This window comes from Capra hircus, chromosome 24, assembly GCF_001704415.2.
Source record: "Capra hircus breed San Clemente chromosome 24, ASM170441v1, whole genome shotgun sequence".
Lineage (NCBI taxonomy): Eukaryota > Metazoa > Chordata > Mammalia > Artiodactyla > Bovidae > Capra > Capra hircus.
Genome location: NC_030831.1, coordinates 38,096,123 through 38,118,785, shown reverse-complemented (window position 1 = coordinate 38,118,785; position 22,663 = coordinate 38,096,123). Strand labels below are relative to the sequence as shown.

General features: G+C 40.7%; 1 protein-coding gene across 7 annotated transcripts in view; it reads left to right on the top strand.

Moving 5' to 3' along the window:
- Positions 1-22,663, top strand: part of DLGAP1 (DLG associated protein 1) — a 299,101-nt gene that overhangs the window by 128,742 nt on the left and 147,696 nt on the right. For all 7 annotated transcript variants that reach the window (XM_018039625.1, XM_018039624.1, XM_018039626.1 and 4 more), the window contains exon 3: positions 15,291-15,468. In XM_018039625.1, the coding sequence (XP_017895114.1) occupies positions 15,291-15,468 (178 nt within the window). The remainder of the gene's footprint in view (positions 1-15,290; positions 15,469-22,663) is intronic.

Sequence of the window (22,663 nt, the reverse complement as noted above, 5' to 3'; positions counted from 1 at the left end):
GGTCCTTTGTGTTTTTCAAAGAATTGGTCCATTTCATCTAAACTGTCTAATTTATCTGTGTACAGTCATTCATAATATGCCTTTGTTATCATTTTTATGTCTGTAGTGAGGTACTTTGTCTCATTCCTCATAATGGTGATTTGTGTCTTCTTTTATTCATTGTTAGGCAGGAGTTTGTCAATTTTACTGATCTTTTCAAAGAATCAGCTCTTTATTTCACTGATTTTCTATATTGTTCTCTTTTCAATTTCACTGATTTTTGCCCTAATCGCTATAATTTTCTTCCTTTTATAAGAATTGACATGGACCATTTTTAGTCTTTATTGAATTTGTTACAGTATTGTTTCTGGTTGTCGGGGTTTTTTTTCATGTTTTGGTTTTCTGGCCACGAGGCGTGTGGGATCTTAGCTCCCCGACCAGGGATTGAACCTGCACCCCCGGCACTGGAAGGTGATATCCTATCCACTGGACCACCAGGGAAGTCCCTCTTCCTTTTTTCCAGTTTATTTTGCTCTTTTCAAGATTCAGGCGGTAAAACTTATCGGTCTGAGGCTTTTCTTCTTGTCCGACTTACGCATTTAGTGCCATCGATTTTCCTCTCTGCACTGCTTCAGCTATGCCCCCACAAAATTTGATATGTTGTATTTCCGTTTCCCTTCAGTCCAGTGTATTTTTAGATTTCCACGGAAGCTTCCTCTTAGATCCGTAAGTTATTTAGCTTTGGGTGTTTAGCTTCCATGTGTTTAGAGATACTCTTGTTGTCTTTCTGTTTTTCAGTTCTCATGCAGCTCCACTGTGATCAGAGGGCATGCTGTATATGATATCAATTTTTTTTTAATTGGTGGAAGCTTCATTTTATGGCCCAGGATATGGTCTACATTTATATATGTCCCATGAATACTTGGAAAGAATGTGTAGTGTGCTCTTCTTGGATGAAGGATTCTCTAAATGTCAGTTTGACTCTTGGTTGATAGAGTTGAGTTCCTCTATTAGTATTAATATATCCTTGCTGATTTTGTCAAGTTGCTCTATCAATTGATGAAAAGTGGTTATTGAAGTCTCTAACTATAATGATAGATTTTTCCCTCACTCAATTCTTTCAGTTTTTTCACTTATTTTGCAATTCTGTCATTTAATTCATACATATTTGGGACTGTCTTCTTGATGTATCAACTCTTTAACCACTATATAATATCCCTCTCTGCCTCTGGTCATTTTCTTTACCGGATGAAGAATTTTACCTGTAAAATTTCTTTATCTGACATAGAGTCACTATTGTTTTCCTTTGATTAATGTTTGCATAGTACAACTTTTTCTCTTTTTGTTTTCAGTTTGTATCTTTATATTTGAAGCATGTTCCTTCTTTCTGTTGTTCAGTCGCTCACTCGTGTCCGACTCTTTGCGACCCCATGGACTGCAGCATGCCAGGCTTCCCTGTCCTTCGCTATCTCCTAGAGTTTTCTCAAACTCACATCCACCGAGTCAGTGATGCCTACCATCCAACCATTTCATCTTCTGTTGCTCCCTATCCCTCCTGCCCTCAATCTTTCCCAACATCAGGGCCTTTTCCAGTGAGTCAGCTCTTCACCGCAGGTGGCCAAATTATTGGAGCTTCAGATTCAGTATCAATCCTTCCAATGAATATTCAGGGTTGATTTCCTTTAGGATTGACTGGTTTGATCTCCTTGCTGTCCAAGGGACTCTCAAGAGTCTTCTCCAACACCACAGTTCAAAAGCATCAATTCTTCAGTGTTCAGCTTTCTTTATGGTCTAACTCTCACATCCATACATGACTACTGGAAAAACCAAAGCTTTGACTATAGGAACCTTTGTCAGCAAAGTGATGTCTCTGCTTTTTAATATGCTGTCTAGGTTCATCATTAGACGACTTATAGTTGGGTCATGTTTTTTAATCCTGCCTGCAACTCTTTTAATTCAGCCATTCAACTAGTTACATTTAATTTAATTACCATCTTAGGATTTAAGGCTTCCATTTGATTTTCTTAATTTTCTGATTTTCTGGTTAGTTTTAACTTTTTTGTTTCCCTGGGTTTTTTCCTGATTTGTTAGGGGAAACTTGAATATTTTTCAGAATTCCATTTTGATTTATCGATAGTGGTTTTTTAGTGTATCTTCTTGTATAGCTTTTTTAGTGGTAGTTTTAGGAATTATAACTTATCACAGTGTATTGGAATCATCATTCTTACCAGTCTGAGTGAAGTGTGGAAACCGTGCCTCCAGTCACAGCAGTCATTGTCTAAAATAGTTCTGTCTTATGTGAGACTGGGTCAAACAGTGAGCATTTGTATCATGTAGCTAAAGCCAAAGAGCCAAGTTAGGGTGGGATCTACCCTAAATTATTCCTGTTATACCATAATATAATTATCTAAGCACTTTTTAATTTGAGAAAGGGGCATCTTTTCCTAATTTGTACAGAAGTACTGCATAGGTGAGAAGCAGCCCTAATGTGTAGGAACCACGTTTACATTTGGTTACAATATACTTCCCCAATACATAATAGCTTTCTGAGTTAAAACTTAACTGAATTGGGCATGCAAAAAGAATATGGCCAACTACCTAAGCCCAGCTTAGAACCAAAACTAGGTAACTGCCACAAATACGAAGCAAATACATAAAGCCAAGAAAATTTAATTTCCATCTAAAGGAATGCAGATGTAATTGTAGAATCAATATTGGTAATATTTTAGGAACCATAGGGAAAGTGCCAGAAAAGAAGTAAGTATTATCTCAGTTTTCTAAAGAGAGGATTCTAAAAATTTCAGATAGTTGATCTAATGTAAATCCCTGGGGCAACTTCAGACTGGATTTTTAAACAGATGGTTTATGATGACTTAGAAAAGAAGGAGCCAGCATAGACTGACTACAAAGGAACATATAGGACTGCCTATATTTTTCCTCCCTGAACTGGTTGAGACATATCAGAGGAATGGAACTGCATTTAAAACATTTACACAGGAGATCCCAATAGGCTTGCAGGAAAAAACTGACATCACAGAAGCATGGGCTGGGTCACAGAAGTACATGATAAAGAGCCTAACAAAGACTGTGCTGTTAATGGACTAAGCCAATTCCAAAGACAATGGATTTGCCCAATCCTAGTCAATAATTTTACAGGTGATGGGGTAAGGAAATACGTGGCACGCTTATGGGGAAGCCACAAGGTAGTTAAGATGACAAAAATTAGATAGGCCAAGCTTCCAATTCTAAGTTTACAAACTCATCAGCCTCAGTTTCCTCATCTACAAAATAGGAATAATAATGCTTCATAACTGTTAGAACGATTCATAATATTGGTGTGCTAACTGAATAAGACATTGTAGGTAAAGCAGAGAACTTCGTAACACTCACTGACTTGGGGTTTTATTACACTTGCTTCTGTTATATTTGCTGATGACACAACTAGCAAGAATAGCTGGTACGGACTTCCCTGGTGGCACAGTGGATGGGAATCCACCTGCCAACGTGGATTTGATCCCTGTTCCAGGAAGATTCCACATGCTGTGGAACAACTAAGCCCTCGATCTGCAACTACTGAGCTTGTGTGCCGCAACTACTGAGCTCGTGTGCCACAACTTCTAAAATCCACGCAGCCTGGATCCTGTGCTCCACAACAAGAGAAACCATCACAATGAGAAGCCTGTCACCGCACCCAAGAATAGCTCCACTCGCTGCAACTAGAGAAAGCCCACTCACAGCAATCAAGACCCAGTGCAACCAAAAAAAAAAAAGGAATAGAGCCTATATATTGCATATATTGTATGGGGTTGGCAGGATAAACCTTGGTGTCAGTTTCACAGGAAGAAAAGGATCAAAAATCGTAATGACTTAACATCCTTTGAGGTGAAGATCTAAAAGCTGTCCAAAGGCATGTACACATTGCTACATTTAAAATGGATAACCAACAGGGTCCTACTGTATAGCACATGGCTCTATTCAATATTATGTGGCAGCCTCGATGAGAAGGGAGTCTGGGGGACTCATATATGTATGGCTGAGTCCCTTTGCTGTCTACCTGAAACTATCACGACATAGTTAATCAGCTATACTCCAATACAAAATAATAAGTTTAAAAAATAATAAATAAATAAAAGTTGTCCAAAGGAAGCTTACCAGAAGCCAACAGGGTGACTATAAACCAAACAATAAGTCCAAAGCTTTTTAGACTTCACCCCAAGATGATTTTCTACAGAACAGAAGGCAATAGCCATTCTGTATTCCACTCTTGTCAGCCCATATTTGAAAGGTTGAGTTTGGTTCCAGGTACTCTGTTGTCAAAAAATAAAAAATTGGACCTACTTTAGAGATGAGTTATCAAGGTAGTGGAGCGCCTACAAATCTTGACATACAAGGACCAGATGAAGGAGGATGTGTCACCAGGAGAAGGGAGGCTTAGCTAGGGCTTGACACCTGTGTTCTAAACAACTGAAGGCTGACACATGGACGGGAGGGAGGTCTTCTTTGAGACCTTTTGGGAGGCTAGAAGTGAGTGTAGACACAGAGCATCCAACAAGGGGGATTAGAAGAAAACCAACACTAAAAGAATTATTTAAGACTATCTTTAGTTGCGTTTTTCTCTTCCTCAAGTTAAGTCAGAATGTGAAGCACTTTATGAGAAAATCTATCAAAAGACGTTCACACAGGCTTTACTGACTCCGATTTCTCAATGTCAGCTTACATCTGTGTAAGAACACCGCTTTTGCCCCGACACTTTTTAAATTGAAAGAAACACTCTCCCTTCAGCTCAAAGCAGCATTTACATCCCTCCTAAGAATGAGGGCTCTTTACTAACTAGTACATTTGAATTGTCATCCCGTCTTCCTTAGTGATGACATTCTTTCTTTCCTTAACCGGTTCATTGACTGACACTCCTGTCAACAGTCTTTCTGTAATCTCTAACCGCTTGTAGAATTATTTTCCTGGATGTCTTAATCACGGCAATCCAATTTAGTCTCAATGTTACTGTATCAAGTTTTAATTACATTACTGTTTTGCAATCACTAGAGCAGTAACATTATACTCAGATTTATTACTATACTTTTCACCAAACAATAGAAGCATTTTTCTGTTTTCAGCCATAACAATAATAGTTCCTGAAATACTACATTATTGTGTGTCCCTAAAACTTACCTTAAATGATCAATAGAGTATCTTTTTGGAGGAAAAATAATGACAGTCTGTTTTCATTATATTGGTCCCCAACGTTGCTGGTAGCTTAATTGCTAAGAAATGAAATAGAAAAGTTAAGTACTTCTGTTAAAGTAAGATCTCTACTTTCGAGCATATACTCAAAAGAATTGAAAGCAGGGACTCAAACATATATTTGTACACTTAGATTATAGCAGTGTTATTCACAATAGCTAACAGGTAGAAGCAATCCAAGTGTCTGTTAATGGATGAATGAATAAACAAAATGTGGTGAATAGAATGATGGAATATTAATAAGTAATATTAAAGCAAGGAAATTCTGATACATGCTGCAACATGGATGAACCTTGAAGACATTATGCTAAGCAAAACAAGCCAGACAAACACTATGATTCCACTTATGTGAGGTACTTAAGAGTCGTCAAACTCATAGAGACAGAAAGTAAGACGGTCAGGGAAGGAAGGATGGGGAGTTAGTGTTTAATGGGTACAGAGTTTCAGTTTAGGATGACGTTACGGTTTTGTGGTTAGATGATGGTGACAGTCGTATAACACTGTAAAAGTTCTTAATGCTGCCCAACTGCACGCTTAAAAATGGACAATGGAATATTCAGTGCAGTTCAGTTCAGTCGCTCAGTCGTGTCCGACTCTTTGCGACACCATGAATTGCAGCACGCCAGGCCTCCTTGTCCATCACCAACTCCTGGAGTTCACCCAAACCCCTGTCCATCGAGTTGGTGATACCATCCAGCCATCTCATCCTCTGTTGTCCCCTTCTCCTCCTGCCCCCAATCCCTCCCAGCATCAGGGTCTTTTCCAATGAGTCAGCTCTTCGCATGAGGTGGCCAAAGTATTGGCATTTCAGCTTTAGCATCATTCCTTCCAGAGAACACCCAGGACTGATCTCCTTTAGAATGGACTGGTTGGATCTCCTTGCAGTCCAAGGGACTCTCAAGAATCTTCTCCAACACCACAGTTCAAAAGCATCAATATTACTCAGCTATAAAAAAGAACACATCTGAGTCAGTGATAATGAGGTGGATGAACCCAGATGAACCTAGGGTACAGAGTGAAGTCAGTCAGAAAGAGAAAGACAAATATTGTATATTAACACGTGTTTGGAATCTAGAAAGATGGTCCTGATGAACCTATTTGCAGGGCAGCAATGGAGACGCAGACACAGAGAACAGACCTGCAGACACAGCGGGGGAAGGCGAGGGGGGGACGCATTGAGAGAGGAGCATGGAAACATACACATCACCACATGCCAAACAGATAGCCCGTGGGAATTTGCTGTGTGATGCAGGGAGCTCAACCCAGTGCTCTGTGACAACCTAGAGGGGTGGGAGAGGATGGGATGCAGGAAGGAAGTTCAAGAGGGAGTGGACATATGTATACCCATGGCTGATTCATGTTGATGTATGGCAGAAACAAACACAATATCATAAAGCAATTATCCTCCAATTAGAATTAAAAAAACAAACCAAAAAATGGTTGAAATGGTGGGTTTTATGTTATTTATATTTGCCATGATGAGAGAGAGAGGCTAATTATCCAGTAAATCTTCACAGCTCTAAGGGACTTTCCTTAGTTAAGGTGGTTAAGTCCAGCAGAGAAAGGTCTTTTGTCTGCTAATAATTAATGTGATCCCAATTTAAATAGCAAAACCCAACTCTCCAAATCCCTCTCCTAGAAAGTGCAGTTTGGAATCTCATTCTGGGAAAAAGATGGAATCGCATGGAAGTCCTCTAGATGTTAGGTTAGACCTAAATAAAAGTTCTCAATAGAAAAAAAAAAAAAAAAACTCTGCCTTCCAATGCAGGGGCTGAGGGTTTCATCCCTGGGTGGGGAATTAAGATCCCATATACCATGCGGTGGACTTCCTAGGTGGCGCTAGTGATAAAGAACCCGCCTAATGCAGGAGACATAAGAGACATGAGTTCGATCCCTGGGTCGGGAAGACTCCCTGGAGGAGGGCATAGCAACCCACTCCAGTATTCTTGCCTGGAGAATCCCATGGACGAGCCTGGCAGGCTACAGTCCATGGGATCGCAAAGAGGCAGACATGACTGAGCAACTAAGCACACACACACCTACTCCAGTATTCTTGCCTGGAGAGTCCCATGGACAGAGGAGCCTGGCAGGCTACAGTCCATAGGGTCACAAAGAGTCAGAAACGACTGAAGGGACTTAGCATGAATGCAGGCATGCCATGCGGTGCTGCCAAGAGAAAGAAAAATGCTCACAGCTCTATAAGGCAGTAATGTTCTCTATTTTAAACAAGGAGGAAGTGTGGCTTCCCCAGTACCACGGAGCCAACTGAGATTCAAGGCCAGCTTGTTATAACACGGAGCCAAGTTCAGCAGAGCAAGTTCCCCGCTGTGAAACTGCTTGATCGAATCCTGGTCTCTTGCATAGCAGATGGATTTTTTACCACTGAGCCACCAGGGAAGTCCACTAAGGGCAACTGCCACTCCACAAATCTCATTTCTCTCTGAATTATTTTTATCAATTTAGTGATCATTTTGGTCCTAATCAAGCTAAAGGGAAGAGAATTGTAGGAATCATTTTGAGGTGATACGTAAGACTTGTTTTTATAAAACTGACTACCCGGAACCCAAGAAAGCAAAACAGCCCCGTGCTGCAGCTGCTGTTCAGTTCTAGGCGGGATCTGCCTTCATGGACATGTACTGTGTACTCACACAGACCTCCTCGGATGCTAAAAGCATACCAGAGCTCCCAAATTCCTGCATGCAAGTCTTTGAAGCAATTCTTTGTGTATGAAGCACTGTATCCTCAGTCAGCCATCAATAAAACTCTGCTGGGCACATCTGAATATTAAGAAAGTTTCTTTCCTTTCTGCTCCCAAAGAGAGAAATCAATTCCCCTGGGTCTGACTATAGTCTGTATAACATGATGAGAGGAGTTACTGTAAAGAATCCGCCTGCAATGCGGGAGACCTGGGTTTGATCCCTGGGTGGGGAAGATCCCCTGGAGAAAGAAATGGCAACCCATTCCAGTATTCTTGCCTGGATAATTCCATGGACAGAGGAGCCTGGCAGGCTACACAGTCCATGGGGTCGCAAAGAGTAGGACACGACTGAGTGACTAACACTTTCCATCAGGAATAGATCTCCAAAGGGACCTACCCGTCCCCCAAGTCTTCACCTTCCATGGTGCCTTGATTCTCTTCAGGTCCTCATCAGGGTCTTACTGGGTTTCTTGTCACAGTGCCTTGGTGGATTTCAGACTCTCCACACTACCCCCCTCATACTTATTCAACAAATTTTTAAGGAGATCTAATAATATGATGCAAAGAGCCAACTCATTGGAAGAGAACCTGATGCTGGGAAAGATTGAGGGCAGGAGGGGAAGGAGATGACAGAGGATGAGATAGTTGAATGGCATCACTGACTCAATGGACATGAATCTGAACAAATTCCAGGAGACAGTGAAGGACAGGGAAGCCTGGTGTGCTGCATTCCATGGGGTTGCAAAGAGTTGGACATGACTTAGCAACTGAACAACAACAATGTATGCCAGCCACTGTGCTAAGCTTTGGAAACACAGTGATGATTCCATATAATCCCATGACCCCAGATGTGGTCGCTGCCTTCCAGAACCCACAGTTTTATGGGGGAGACTGGCCAGCAGGCAGTTACAACTGCTATAAGCCTCTGATGAGAGCAGGCTCAGCTCTGTATGTATCAGCTTCCTGGGCACTGTCCTCTGCCCTGAGCCTCCAAGTTTTTGCTCCCTGGGTCTGGAATGACTTCTGTCTGGCTCACTCTTACCTGATGACAGGCTATCACGGTCTGAGAGACTCCAAGCTGTCCTCTCTCCAAAGCTTTTCCTAATACCTCTACTCCAAATGAGTCTCTTCTTTGCTACCTTCTTCTTGCTTCTTTCTTGAACACTTATTATAAATACATGTTTGTGTACTAAGTTGCTTCAGTTGTATCCAGCTCTGTGGCCCCATGGGCTGTAGCCCACCAGGCTCCTCTGTCCATGGCATTCTCCAGGCAAGAATACTGGCATTGCCGTGCCTTCCTCCAGGGGATCTTCCCAACTCAGGGATCAAACCCGCATCTCCTATGTCTCCTGCATTGGTAGGTGGGTTCTTTACCACTAACACCAACTGGGAAGCCCTATTATAAGCACAACACAGATTATCTTCAAGTTTGTTCGGCATATTTGTCTCCGTCTGGAGACTGGCGTTATCAAAGGCAGGAATCACATGTTCTCCGCACCATCTAGCACAAGCATTATGAATAGTTGGCATCTGATTTGTATTGTTTTAAATCTAATGTTGCACAGTCTCGAGAATCTATAGGAAAGAATGTTTGAATTCCAAGTATCTTTCTTGGAATTCTGTGCCCTTCTCCAGGGGCTCTTCCTGACCCAGGGATGGAACCTGAGTCTCTTGCATCTCCTGCATTGGCAGGTGAGTTCTTTACCACTAGGACTACCTGGGATGTCCTTCCAAGTGTCAGAAGAGCCTAAATATGATGGATAAACATATTTGGCACCCTGTAAGAACTGCATTTTATGTTGAAAGTTGCTAGGGTTGATGAATTACTGTCAGAAGAACTGCACCCTTATTTTGGAGAAAATCCACTTTATAACTAAAATGCAGTATCCCAGCTTCTAGCATATGGCTTTGCAGATACTCAGCCTGTGGCTCTTTGCTAATCTTCCCAGTAGAACAGTCAACAAATCTCCACCCATATCAGTTTTTTTCCTCTACAGAGTGAAGCTAATGGAGCAAAGAAAAATCCCTAAGATTATTTCCTCATCTTCCTTTTACCCCACCCTGGACTTCTGAGATAGCAAGGTCTACAACACTTGGCAGTGTCATGTCTCCTAGAAATAATGCTGACATTCATTCCCCATGTCAAGCATTTATGGAGGAAGAGCAACAAAGAACACAACAAGGGACCTATGGGAGTTTGTTCCTTCAGTCTGAATCTTAAAATGTAGAAGTTGCTCCTGTGTCTAAGCTATGCTCCTCTGATGGGGCTGATCAGTTGGTGAAACCGATCCCTTTATGAAGTTAAAGTTCTAAGAAACAGAAGGGAAATGAAGTGTTTAAGGAACAATATGGTGTTGCAAAAGAAGTTTGCAAAAAGACCCTAAGTGGCTGTTAATGAATCAGTCTGTTTTTCTGGGAAGTCTTAACTTCTTTTTTGAAAAATAGTTTTTCTCTATATAGACTTCTTTGTTGACCATCTTTTTCATTCAGTACTTGGGATATTTCATCTCAATGCCCTCTAGCATCCTTGATTTATGATGAGAAGTCAGCTTTTAATCTTATTGATGATTCCCTGTAAGTGATGAGTCATTTCTTTCTGCTTTCAAGATTTTCTCATTGTCTTTGTCCTTTTGACACTTCTACAAGGATATGGTTAGGTATGGGTCTCACTGAGTTCATAGTACTTTGAGTTTTTTTAAGCTTCTTAGATATATGAGTTTTCATCAGATTTGGGATGATTTTGGCCGCTAATTCTTCAAATGTATTTTCTACCTCTCCTTTTGGAACTCCAATTACATGTATGTTGGTGTGTTTGATGGTGTCCCACCATCTTTGAAGCTCTGTATGTTTTTCCTTATTCTTTTCTTTTAATTTCTTAGCCTGCATAATCTCTCTTCAGGTTTATTCTTCTTCGTGGGCCTTGCTCTGAGCCCCTTGAGTAAGTTTTCCATTTTATTTGTTATTATGTAGTTATTGGTGACTCAGTGGTAAAGAATCAGCCTGCAATGCAGGAGACCTGGGTTCGATCCCTGGGTTGGGAAGATCCCCTGGAGGAGAGCATGGCAACCCACTCCAGTGTTCTTGCCTGGAGAATCCCATGGACAGAGGAGCCTGCAGGGCTACAGTCCACAGGCTCGCAAAGAGTCGGACACGACTGAGTGATAGGACACGTGCACTGTGCTGTACATTAGATCCCTGGAGCTTATTCATCTTGTGGAGTTACAATGTTAGTGATATATTACAGGATTAATCATTCTCTCTTTGGGAACAGTGATTTAAAATGCTGTGTTCTCAGACAGAGAGAATAGGCTTGTGGTTGCCGAAGGTAAAGGGGGGAAGGGGGAGGGATGGATTGGGAGTTTGAAATTAACAGAGGTAAACTATTATATATAGAATGCATAAACAAGGTCCTACTGTATAGTACAGGGAACTATATTTCAATGTCCTGTGATAAACCATAATGGAAAAGAATATGAAAAAAATGGATTATGTGTGTGTGTGTGCATGAATCATTTTGCTGTACAGCAGAAATTAACACAACATTGTAAATCAACTTCCTTAATGTAGGTTATCACAGAATATGAAGTGTAGTTGATTTACAATAATTGTGCTAATTTCTGCTGTACAGCAAAGTGATTCATATATATATATATATACACACATGCATTCTTTTTCATATTCTTTCCCATTATGGTAAATTAACTATACTACAATAGAATTAAAATATCTTTTAAAATAAACACAATTAAAATTAATAAAACTATATTCAAAAAGTAAAGTGTATTAAGTGTTGTTTTCCAAGTATTATTGCATTTTTTCTTTTTGCAATGGAAACCTTACTGATACACTGGCCAAACTTGTTTGTCTAGCTGTCTCACTGCCATTTAAGGGCATCCCATCTTTGGGTGCAGTTAAAGGACATGATAACGAATGGGGCCCAACCAGGCCAAAATCTCAATTCCATTGGGATAAGCCATGAAAGGTTAACTTAGCATAAGCAATTTAGGGAGAACGTGAAATATGATGGCTGTCCTTATAATAGGCTAACATCGATCATGAATCTAATCTAAGAGCTAATGTTTCTGAATATGCACATGCCTTTTCTTCTTAGCAAATCAACTTCCTCTAGAGTTGATAATCAACTCATTCTCTTTTGGTGTTTCTTTCATGAGTGTTTCATCTTCAGGAGCACACATACATACTGTACCCTTTATGATGAGAGCTGTGGGCACTGCTCTGTAAGTGGACAAGATCAAAGAGCTCATTTCCTTATATTTCGTGTATCATTAAAGTAGGTGTTGTTTCATCAGGAATGACTCACCAAAGTAGAACTATTCGATCTCTTCTGAATGATCTTCCAGTTTGGAATTATGCTTTCTTTCATAACGAGTTGCAGGACTGAATGATTATTTCAAGGATGCCTCATTTCTCCATCTCAGCCAGCAGACACACCCTCATTGTTCAAAACACTGAGCTTTTCAGTTCTTCTTTTGAATGCAGACCATTTATGAAACAGCTGCCCACATTGCTGCCCTGATAAGTGTTTGGAAGCGCAGCCTCATTTATGTTGGCAATACCATTGCTCTGGGTCAGGCTACAAAAGAGCCAAAGAAATACATTTGTCTTCTCTCAAGTTCTAGTGGAAGTGAACTTTAGGCTGTAAATGCTTCTAGTGAAGGCTCTCTTTCCCTAGAAGAGATCTCAGTGGGAAAATGTACTCTTCGGTGTATTTGTTTTCTGACAGAGGTTTTTGGCACGAGCATTTATAAAGTGGTCCGTGGTGAATCTCCATAATGGCACATAAGGCATGCAAAATACTTGCCTGACCTGGCAGAGGTACTTTTATGTTTGGCAGCTACTTTTAGGATCCATAGGGAACATTGCTAGAACAATCAGTTTCTCTTTTGTATTAGTAAAATACACAAGAGGTTTCCTTTTGATGCTAAATTCCAGATCTATTCGATTTGGCCCCTCCTTCAGTGTAGTTGCAAAAAGTGGCCATTAATCAAATCCTCAGCTTTTAGTATTAAATTTACCAGGGGCTTCCCTGGTGCTCAGATGGTCAAGAATCTGCCTGCAACGGAGGAGATCTGGGTTGGATCCCTGGATCAGGAATGGACAAGTCTGAGCAAACTCCTCAAGATAGGACAGAGGAGATAGGAGAGGACAGAGGAGCCTGGCGTGCTGCAGTTAATGGAGTCACAAAGAGTTGGACACCACTTAGCGACTGAACAACAAGTATTAAATTTATAAATTAATTTAGGAAGTTTAAAATTTTCTACAATATTGAGTTTCACATCCAGGAAAATTGTTTTTATTTACTACTTGCTTATTGCCTTGCATAAAGTTTTATTACTTTTTCAAAAATTTCTGGTGCACGTCTTTTTCATAGCTTCTACTTATTATGTTTATCATTTTGAATGGATTTTTAAATTAAAATTTCTATTTGGTGGTGGTAGTATATAGAAAAACTATTGATTTCTCTGTTTTTACCCTGTATGTAACTATTTGGGCAATCACTCTTATTAGTTCTAAAAGTTTTCATTTGATTTTATCTTCTAGTGAATTAATTGTATAATCTGTAAATACTCAAAGTTTCTCTCTTTCTTCAGAATATTTATATTCTCTATTTCTTTTTTTTCTAATTTCATTAGCTATGATCTCCAGAAAAATTATAAATAATAGAAGCTTATTGGGCCTACATCTTTCTCCTTACCAACTTTTTAAATTGCAAACAATATTATAGCAAATTTTTTTAATAATGAAAGAAACAAAATCACCCTGAATCCCACACAAAAACAAAATTCAAAAATTACTTTAAAAACACAGACATAGAAAACAAACTTATGGTTACCAGAGGGGAAAGGGGAGAGGAGGGATAAATTAGGAGTTTAGGATTAAAATATACAAACTTCTGTATATAAAATAGATTTTAAAAAAAACCAAGGTGCTACTGTATAGCACAAGGAACTATATTCAATATCTTGTAATAGTTTATAAAGAAAAAGAATATATAACTAACCCACTTTGCTGTATACCTGAAACTAACACAACATTGTAAATCAGCTATATTTCAATTAAAAAATTTTAATTACGAAAACAATTGTTTTTATGTGTTCAGAAAGGGTAAGGAAGGCTATATAGCAAATTGTTACGGGTAATTCTTCCAGGGGAGTGGGATTCTGGAGCAGGAACAAGGGGACAAGGAGACCCACTTTCTGCTCTGTGCACTTCTGGATAGCTTGGCTTTTTGCAAAGTGCAATTCGCTTTTATAATTTTATTTTTAATTATTTTTTTTAGTTTTTTATTTTTTTAATTTTAAAATCTTTAATTCTTACATGTGTTCCCAAACATGCACCCCCCTCCCACCTCCCTCCCCATAACATCTCTGTGGGTCATCCCCAAGCCAATGCATCTTGGGAAACAGTCTTGCAAGTATAATGTATGTAAGACTTGCCTTTCAATATCAAGATTTAGAGATGTGCACATGTTAACGTCTAAAATTTAAGTTTTGTTCACTGTTAAATCTCAACTAAATGAGAAACGATTAAACAGATGATATAAAGATGGATAGAGATATTGATAGAGTTACAGACACCCATTTGCCATTTGCCATTAATAGAAAATCCAAAACAAAGGACAATCTTGTTTGTAGGACATATATTAAGCTAACCTTAAAAGTGCATTCCAATATACAGTAGGTGCAAATACTGTTTGATTCCACTTATGTGAGATACCTAGAATAGTCAAATTCATAGAGTCAGAAAGTAGGTTGGTAGACGCCAGGGTCTTCGGGTGTAGAGGGGAGGGGGGATCAGGGGATGGGGAGGTAGGGCGGGGGGAATGGGGAGCTAGTGTTTACTGGGGACAGAGTTTCAGTTCAGGAAGGTGAAACATTCAGGAGATGGATGATGGTGAGAGGTGCACAACAATGTGAATGTACTTAGTGCCACTGAACTGCACAGATAATATGAATAGTGCATTCTATATATTATGTGACTTTTACCACAATAAAAAATAAAATAGAAGATGGCATAGAAAAGAAATGAGTACAAAGGGAAAGCTCACAAATTACAACCGGGAAGAATTCTAGGGCAGGCATGGCAACTACACGATGCCCCCTAGGATGTCTAGGAAAATGTGATTGAGGACATTATTTCATGGGCTGAAGGAATTATAATTTCTCTCAATGATTTCCCATCAAAAGCTTTCTTCCCAGACCCCACGGGGGAGTGTAACGACCACGGGAGGGCATCTGTGTTTCTCGCACTAGTATGTAGGGTGGCCCTGGCAGTCGGAACTTGCCCTGTCTTACTCCCGCCCGCACGGTGGAACAGGACTCGACGCACACTCTCCGTTGTTCTCCTCCAGGATTTCCAATGAGCACTCCCCCAAACTCCAGATCCGGAGTCACAGTTACCTGAGGGCGGTCAGTGAGGTCTCCATCAACCGAAGCCTCGACAGCCTGGACCCTGCAGGGCTGCTCACGTCCCCGAAGTTCCGCTCCAGGAACGAGAGCTACATGCGCGCCATGAGCACCATCAGCCAGGTGAGCCCCGCGGCCATGGGCAGTGAACTGCACGGGGCAGTTGGGGAAACCCAGGGGCTGTGACGCGAGGAGGTTGACATCCCCTGAGTGGGTCGGGCAGGGGCCCCAGTCTAAATGCTGCCTGTGACTGGCCACAGCCGGCTCTGGGGACCAACAGTCCGACCAGCAGCAGAGGGGTCCTTGGGCAGCTGGGGTAAAGCACGTGGGGGGAGTCCTTGAGGAAACTCTTTAGCAGTCAGCCTGCACCGGCACATTTGTCATTAAGGAGTTGATGGATGAGGCTTCAGTTGCAAAGACATTTGAAGGATAGAAGGACAGGGTGAACATCATTGGCAAAACCTAGGCAGTGTCTAATCCTAAAAGTATTAAGCAAGTCATCAAAACAGGGACAAAGGCTGGGAAATGAGATGTGATCTGTTTATTTCAGCTGGGTCCTAGGTGAATATTGTGTCTTGGTTGTAAGACACAAGTCTACTTCTAAGAACTGCTACCCTGAATTAGGGATGAAGACTCAGTAAAGTTAACTTAATACTGCATCTGAAATACTCAGCTAAAGCTTCTCAGTGCTTCCAGGGAATATGGGAGGGGGTTAGGCTGCCTCATCCCAAGCGAGGGTTAAACCTAGGACTCCTGGAGGGTGGACACTGCAACTTTCAGGGGCCACCAGAGGAGCAGGAGGCGCTTCTTCTGGAAGCACAAAAAAAGGGGGGGTTTTTTTGGAAATAAAGTTTAGGAGTTCTGAATTTTAATTTTTATCAGTTTTTTAAAATAAGCACCATACTTGGGACTTCCTTGGTGGTCCAGGGTTAAGAATCCACCTGCCAATGCAGGGGACACGGGTTCGATCCCTGGTTGAAGGGCAACTAAGCCCATGCGCCCAGACTACTAAGCCCAAGAGCCACAATTACTGAAACTCAAGTGCCTAGAGTCTGTGCTCCACAAGAGAAGCCACCACAGTGAGAAGCCCAAGCACTGCAACTCGACAGGAGCCCCCACTTGCCGAAATCCGTGAACAGCAACACAGACCCAGAGCAGACAAAAGTTAACTAATTAATTGCTTTTAAAAGCACTATGCTATTAACTCAGCTGATATTATTGAGCAAAACACCGGGCTAGATCCTGCAAGTTATTCAGTAGTGAATAATGCCTCATTCCTGCTCCCCCAAAGTTTATAGTTTAATGGAGATTATACCAAAAAATAAATGTTATTTATAACAAATAACAATAACAAATGTTATTTACTTGAACACCAGAAAAACACTGAGGTGGGCAGGACAAAAATTAGCCATAAGAGCCAACTTTACTGGGTCAGGCACTGTGCCAACTGCTTTATATGCTCATAATCTTAATCCTTATAAACACCCTGTAAGATATGTAAGTAACCAAAAGTTAAATGGGACTTTATGGTCATGAAATTGTCAACAAGATACCCAAGAGAATTTAAAAAAAAAAGTGTTCAGTGCCCAGGATTCTAAAGAGAGCGCTTCTAGGCATGGGGTCTAGGAATGTACATTTTAACAGATACTCCAGGTGATTCTAATAAATAATGTATTAATAAAGAAGTATTTATTAAAGTAGTGTATATCTGAACTTTGAACAATGCTGGCCTAAAGCAGTTACTGCTAGCACCACATTGGAAACCCCAAAGCATATGCAAGCAATAGTGTGTGGTTGAAGTTCAGAATACTTGTAGCCACAGCAATGGGCAATCTGTTCTGAATTTTGTCTTGGACGCATCTTTCATGCACGGCCTTCCATGCAGGGCCCAGGGGACTGGACCTTATCCATTAGGAGGGAGACTGATTGAAGATTAATTAAAACTTCAGCTTTTATGCAGGCAAAACAGACGATCAGAGCTTTGATGAAGGATAGTTAATCCGGCTCCCCCGCCAAAAAAAAAAATTAATTGTAGGAAAATTGGAGAGAATGAGAGAGAGCCTGAGGAGGCAGAGAGGCTAGTTTGAAAGACTTTGTGATCATCAAGGTGAGAATTAATATTACCGGTGGTGGTGATGGTCGTGCTGCTGCTGCTGTTGATGGTGGCAGTAGTGTTGATGGAGATGGTGCTGGTAGTGGTGGTGAGGATTGTGATGAGGGTGGTGGTAACGATGGTGGTGGTAGAGATGATACTAATGATGGTGGTAGTGGTGAAGATGGTCAGGCTTTGGTGTCAAATGGTAGGCTAAGCCCTGAAGCATCTCTGACCTATCAGAGTAAGACCTTGAAATAGGATCACTCCTCTCATTTTGTCCCCACCATCAAAATAGAGCTTCCTGCTAAAATGTATCCTTGAAAAGCAAAGGCAGGGACCACAGCGAGGCTCCAATATCAGGGTAGGGTGGAAGTCAGGAAAAGTTGGCCTATTGGATTCCAATGTGTGCCCACTGTACATTTCCTTAAAGAAATCTCCAAGAGTCCACATATCTATGTGTGCCAGCTACTGCGTCCAGTGAAGCTCACTATCCCAACTCTTAGGCAAATATTTGGTGTCTCATTTGGTGAAATTTGAACTTTGCTTTGTTCTTACTTTTTTCAATATAAACAATATAATTTTTTTAACTGATCTTTATTCTGGACAGGCTCGTGGTCACACAGCCTTCCAGAATTGTAAAATAGTCTATAAATCTCCGGTGTCACACCTGAAGACTACATCCATGGGTTTAGAGTATTTTGCTGGAAATGTTTATACACACCCACTGCTTTCATAATTTCACACAGTTACGACAGGAGAGCTTCTTTATCAAGACGCACACTCATGCAGCTGCCTGCTTTTAGTCTCTGTGCCACAGATCTGACCTTGAGACTGTGTCACTTTCTGGTGACAACTTTGTACAATGTCAACAAATCACTGAAGAGGCACGTGTGGGCCCTGATCCAGGGCGGCGGGGCCGGGGGCGGGGGGGGGGGTGTCAAGTGGTATGATCATTGCACCTTAAGTAAAATACAGGAAGCAGAACCATCCTAAATGGATTCCTAATGACACACCATTTTTCCAGTATCTTATTCATTTTCCAAGGAACAAAGTATCAGGAAGGATGATTTCAAATTTTCTGTCACAGTGCCAGCATTGTCATTATTCAAAGGGAATGATTTCTTCTTCTAAGTAATCCTACTATATATATTCTAGGCTTTTCAAAAAGCAGTTGGTTGTTGTGATGTTGGAGATACCTCTCTTATAGATCTTCAGTAGCAGCTCTAATAGTATAGAATCTAAGTGCATTATAGCCTATTCCTTCTTAAAACCTGGTATATTATTCATCAAAGGCTCCTAGAAAGATCAAAGTAAAATGCTATAATTAAGAAATTGGTATAGAATAACTAAATTGTTTCCACCATTCATACCTTATAGAAATAAAATATCCCTAAAAACAGATTGTGCTTAGATTATGAGGAGAACCAAACATCTTTTTATATGTTTATTCCCTTTCTACTTTTTTTTCCCTATATACACATCTAAAAAATGGGGGCTTTTAAAGTAAGACTTGAGAAGAATTTGAGAAAGTCACATTTTAAAAACTATTGGGCATAATAACTCTCATTTCCAAATTAGCTTAATTTACTTCTCAATTTATTTCAAGCCCAAATCAAACATCTTCACCTAAAATGATAAACTAGAAGCCCACAGATATATTTTGTCCAGTGATGTTTGGGTTTGTACACCAGTTTAAAAATGTAAATGTGATAGGGCAGTTATTGTACTCAATGGTAATACCAGCAGGTTAGTGGTGACTTTTGACCTAAACCATCCCTTCATTGTATTTGTACCAGAAATGTAAACTGAGATGAATTAAACATTTTTGAGCACACAGCTAGTCAGTGACAGAACCGAGAACACCTAGGTGTCCTGACTCCTAACTCATAAATTTCTTCAATATCTGCTGGAATTGGGGTATTAGTGGCAATAATATTGCCAATAATAGCAGTAGTAATAATGGAAATGAGAACAATGGAACAGTTACTATATATCACTTACCTGACATATGCTATAAGCTTTGCATATTATCTCATTAATTTCATGTCAGCTGTAAGAAAGATTGACTTCCCAGGTAGCTCAGTGGTAAAGAAAGTGCCTGCCAACGCAGGAGACATGGGTTCGATCCGTGGGTCTAGAACATCCCCTGGAGAAGGAAATGGCAACCCACTGCAGTATTCTTGCCTGGAGAATCCCACGGACAGAGGAGGCTGGTAGGCTACAGACATGCACACATGCATAAGAAAGATCATTTTTTAATTTATGAACCTTAGAGAATTAGAGTACATTTTCTCATTCTTCCCACCACTCTCTCTTATAAAGTAGTATCTAGTACTTATGGAATGCCTACTATCTGCCTAGTAATGTTCACTTGTATATTTTATTTTTCTCCTTAAAAGCATCCCTGTGAGGGAGGTATTATTATACCCATTTTACAGATGAAAAAAGTGAGGCTCAGAGAGTTGAAGTGAATTACCATGATATAGTAGAAACAGCATTGTTGTTGTTCAATTGCTAAGTCGTGTCCAGTTCTTTGCCACCCCATGAACTGCAGCATGCCGAGAGCTTCCCTGTCCTTCACTATCTCCTGGAGTTTGCTCAGACTTATGTCCATTGAGTCAGTAATGCCATCCAACCACCTCATCCTCTGTCGTTCCCTTATCCTCCTGCCTTCAATCATTCCCAGCATCAGGTTCTTTTCCATTGAGTCAGCTCTTTGCATCAGGTGGGCAAAGGGTTGGAGCTTCAGCTTCAGCATCAGTCCTTCCAATGAATATTCAGGGTTGATTTCCTTTAGAATTGACTGGTTTGATCTCCTTGCTGTCCAAGGAACTCTCAAGAGTCTTATCAAACACCACAGTTTGAAAGCATCAATTCTTCAGTGCTCAGCCTTCTCTATATTCCCACTCTTGGCATTAAACCAGATAAAAAATAAATCCAAATGAATTTAAAATCTGAGCAGTGACACAGAAGGAAGGCAATTACTAATGAAATGATGGTCCCAGAAGTGGTCCCAGAACTGAAAGATATGAATCTGCAGGTTGAGAAGGCCCACCCAGTACCTAATATAATGAATGGACAAAGATCCCTACAGGGAATGCCATGGTGAAACATTAGAGCATTCAGGACCAAAAAAAAAAAAAAAAAAGAAATCCTAAAAAGCTTCCAGAAGGGATAGGGCAAACCAGCACACACACAAAGGCTCAGAGGTGAGAAAGATATCTGTTTTCCCAGTCTCTAGCACACACGGAGGCTAAGAGACAAGGAGAGAAGCCCAGAAATACCTAGGAGGAGGAGGGATGCAGCTAAAACCCTAAATACAAGCAGCTCTCCCTTAACGGTGGAGGTGGTGCAGACCTTTCCAGCAATGTGAAGGGGGCTGCCTTCCCAAGAAAGCACTAGGAGATGTGCTCCACTGAAAAGAGGGAATAAAACAGGGAAAGGGGAACTGGGGCGCCACCACCAGTCAGATAATGAAAGGCACCCCCGGAATGATGGGGAAGGGAGATCCCAGCACAGCAGTGGGCTTAGCAGCCACAGATTGTAGTAGGAGGCACCCAGACAGATGTTTCAAGGGCAGGAAGGAAACCAAGAGGTTATCAGAGGTCTCTGAACATATCAGGAGATTCACATAAGCATGTGTCTGGCAATATGGATGCAAATACCGTTAAAATTCACCTGGAAGAATTGAAAATGGTTCTTCTGGGGAGGAAGAATTGGAGCTGGGTTTGGGGCTCGCTCTTTGTTTTTATAAGCTATCTAGAGCTACTTGACCTATATGTGTGTCTAGGCTGAATAAAGAATTACCTTTTTGTATGAAAAAAGTAGCAACAAACATTAAATATATAGTCATTTGTAAAACTAGGACTAACGAGAGCCACAGTGGGAAAGACCATGTACGTGATGTGTTCTGATAACGTCAGTCGAGCACAGCAATTTTTTCTTTTGCCTTTAAATTCTTTTAATACAAAAATACTCATACACAATCTTGCACACACAACTTCCAACCTTAAATGCTATTTCCCCCCAACCAGTGATTCTCAAATCTACATTTCAGTATACTCCCCCAGAAGTGAAGTTCAAGTTTTTAAGGTTGTCAGAGCTGGCAGTAGCACCTGGTACCGCAAAGGTGGAGCCTGGCCTCATTCTGTAGCACAACTATTTTTAAATGAGGAACGAACAGAGAGAGCACATGCAAGAGGAAGGAAATGTGAACTGTTTTTAATAGTGGTATGCGCAGCAGTGGTATTAGTTTGCTATTCTGAGGCTGTTGTATATATACTGTGGAAAAAACCAAATGAATCATTGTAGAATATCCCAATTCTATCATCTTCTGTGTCCTTGAAAACCCAGATTTTTAGTATGAAATAAAGATATACATATAAATATAATATGGGGCTTCCCAGGTGGTGCTATTGGTAAAGAATCCAACTGCCAGTGCAGGAGATCTAAGAGACACAGTTTGATCCCCTGGAGAAGACAAGGACAACCCACTCCAGTGTTCCTGCCTGGGAAATCCAATGGACAGAGAAGCCTGGCGGCCTACAGTCTGTTGGGTGGCAAGAGAGTTGGACACAACTGAGCGATTAAACAACCTGGTCTGGCTTTTTTTTTTTTTAATGTGGTGTTCAAATCCAGTGTAAGTTATATACAGAGGAATATATGTAAATAAACACTGATTCCTCAAAAAGGGGAAGAATTTATTTGGAAGATTTTAAAAACAATTTGTGGACCATATCAGCTTTTTATAGAGAAGAGTGAACCTTTTTTAGATAGTATGTATATAGTTTGAAAATCTCAATAATAGGGTCATTCAAGACTGACATATCTGGGTTGACCTATTTTTGTGCAGAATATATATATCTTGCCAGAAAATATAGGGCCTGTTTCTAGACTTTACAATAAAGTACACTCCAGTCAACACAAATTATTTGACACACTAGTCACTTCCAAAGGCACAATAAAAATACTAGCTTCTAAAACGTTTGTGCCAAAAATTGCCCCATTGAAGTACATGAACTCTGACCGTGGGCTGTAACACTGGCCCCTAGGTTTGCATTTATATCTGCTGGAGAAGGGATAAAGGAAAATTAGTGCCTCAGCGTGAGCTGGAGGAATGATTTCCCAACACCATGCTTCCTTGCATTCTAAAAACAAAGTCCTCTTTCTTTAGAATTTAATTGACTATAAGCTAGATACCACCCCATTAGTCTGTAAGGATAC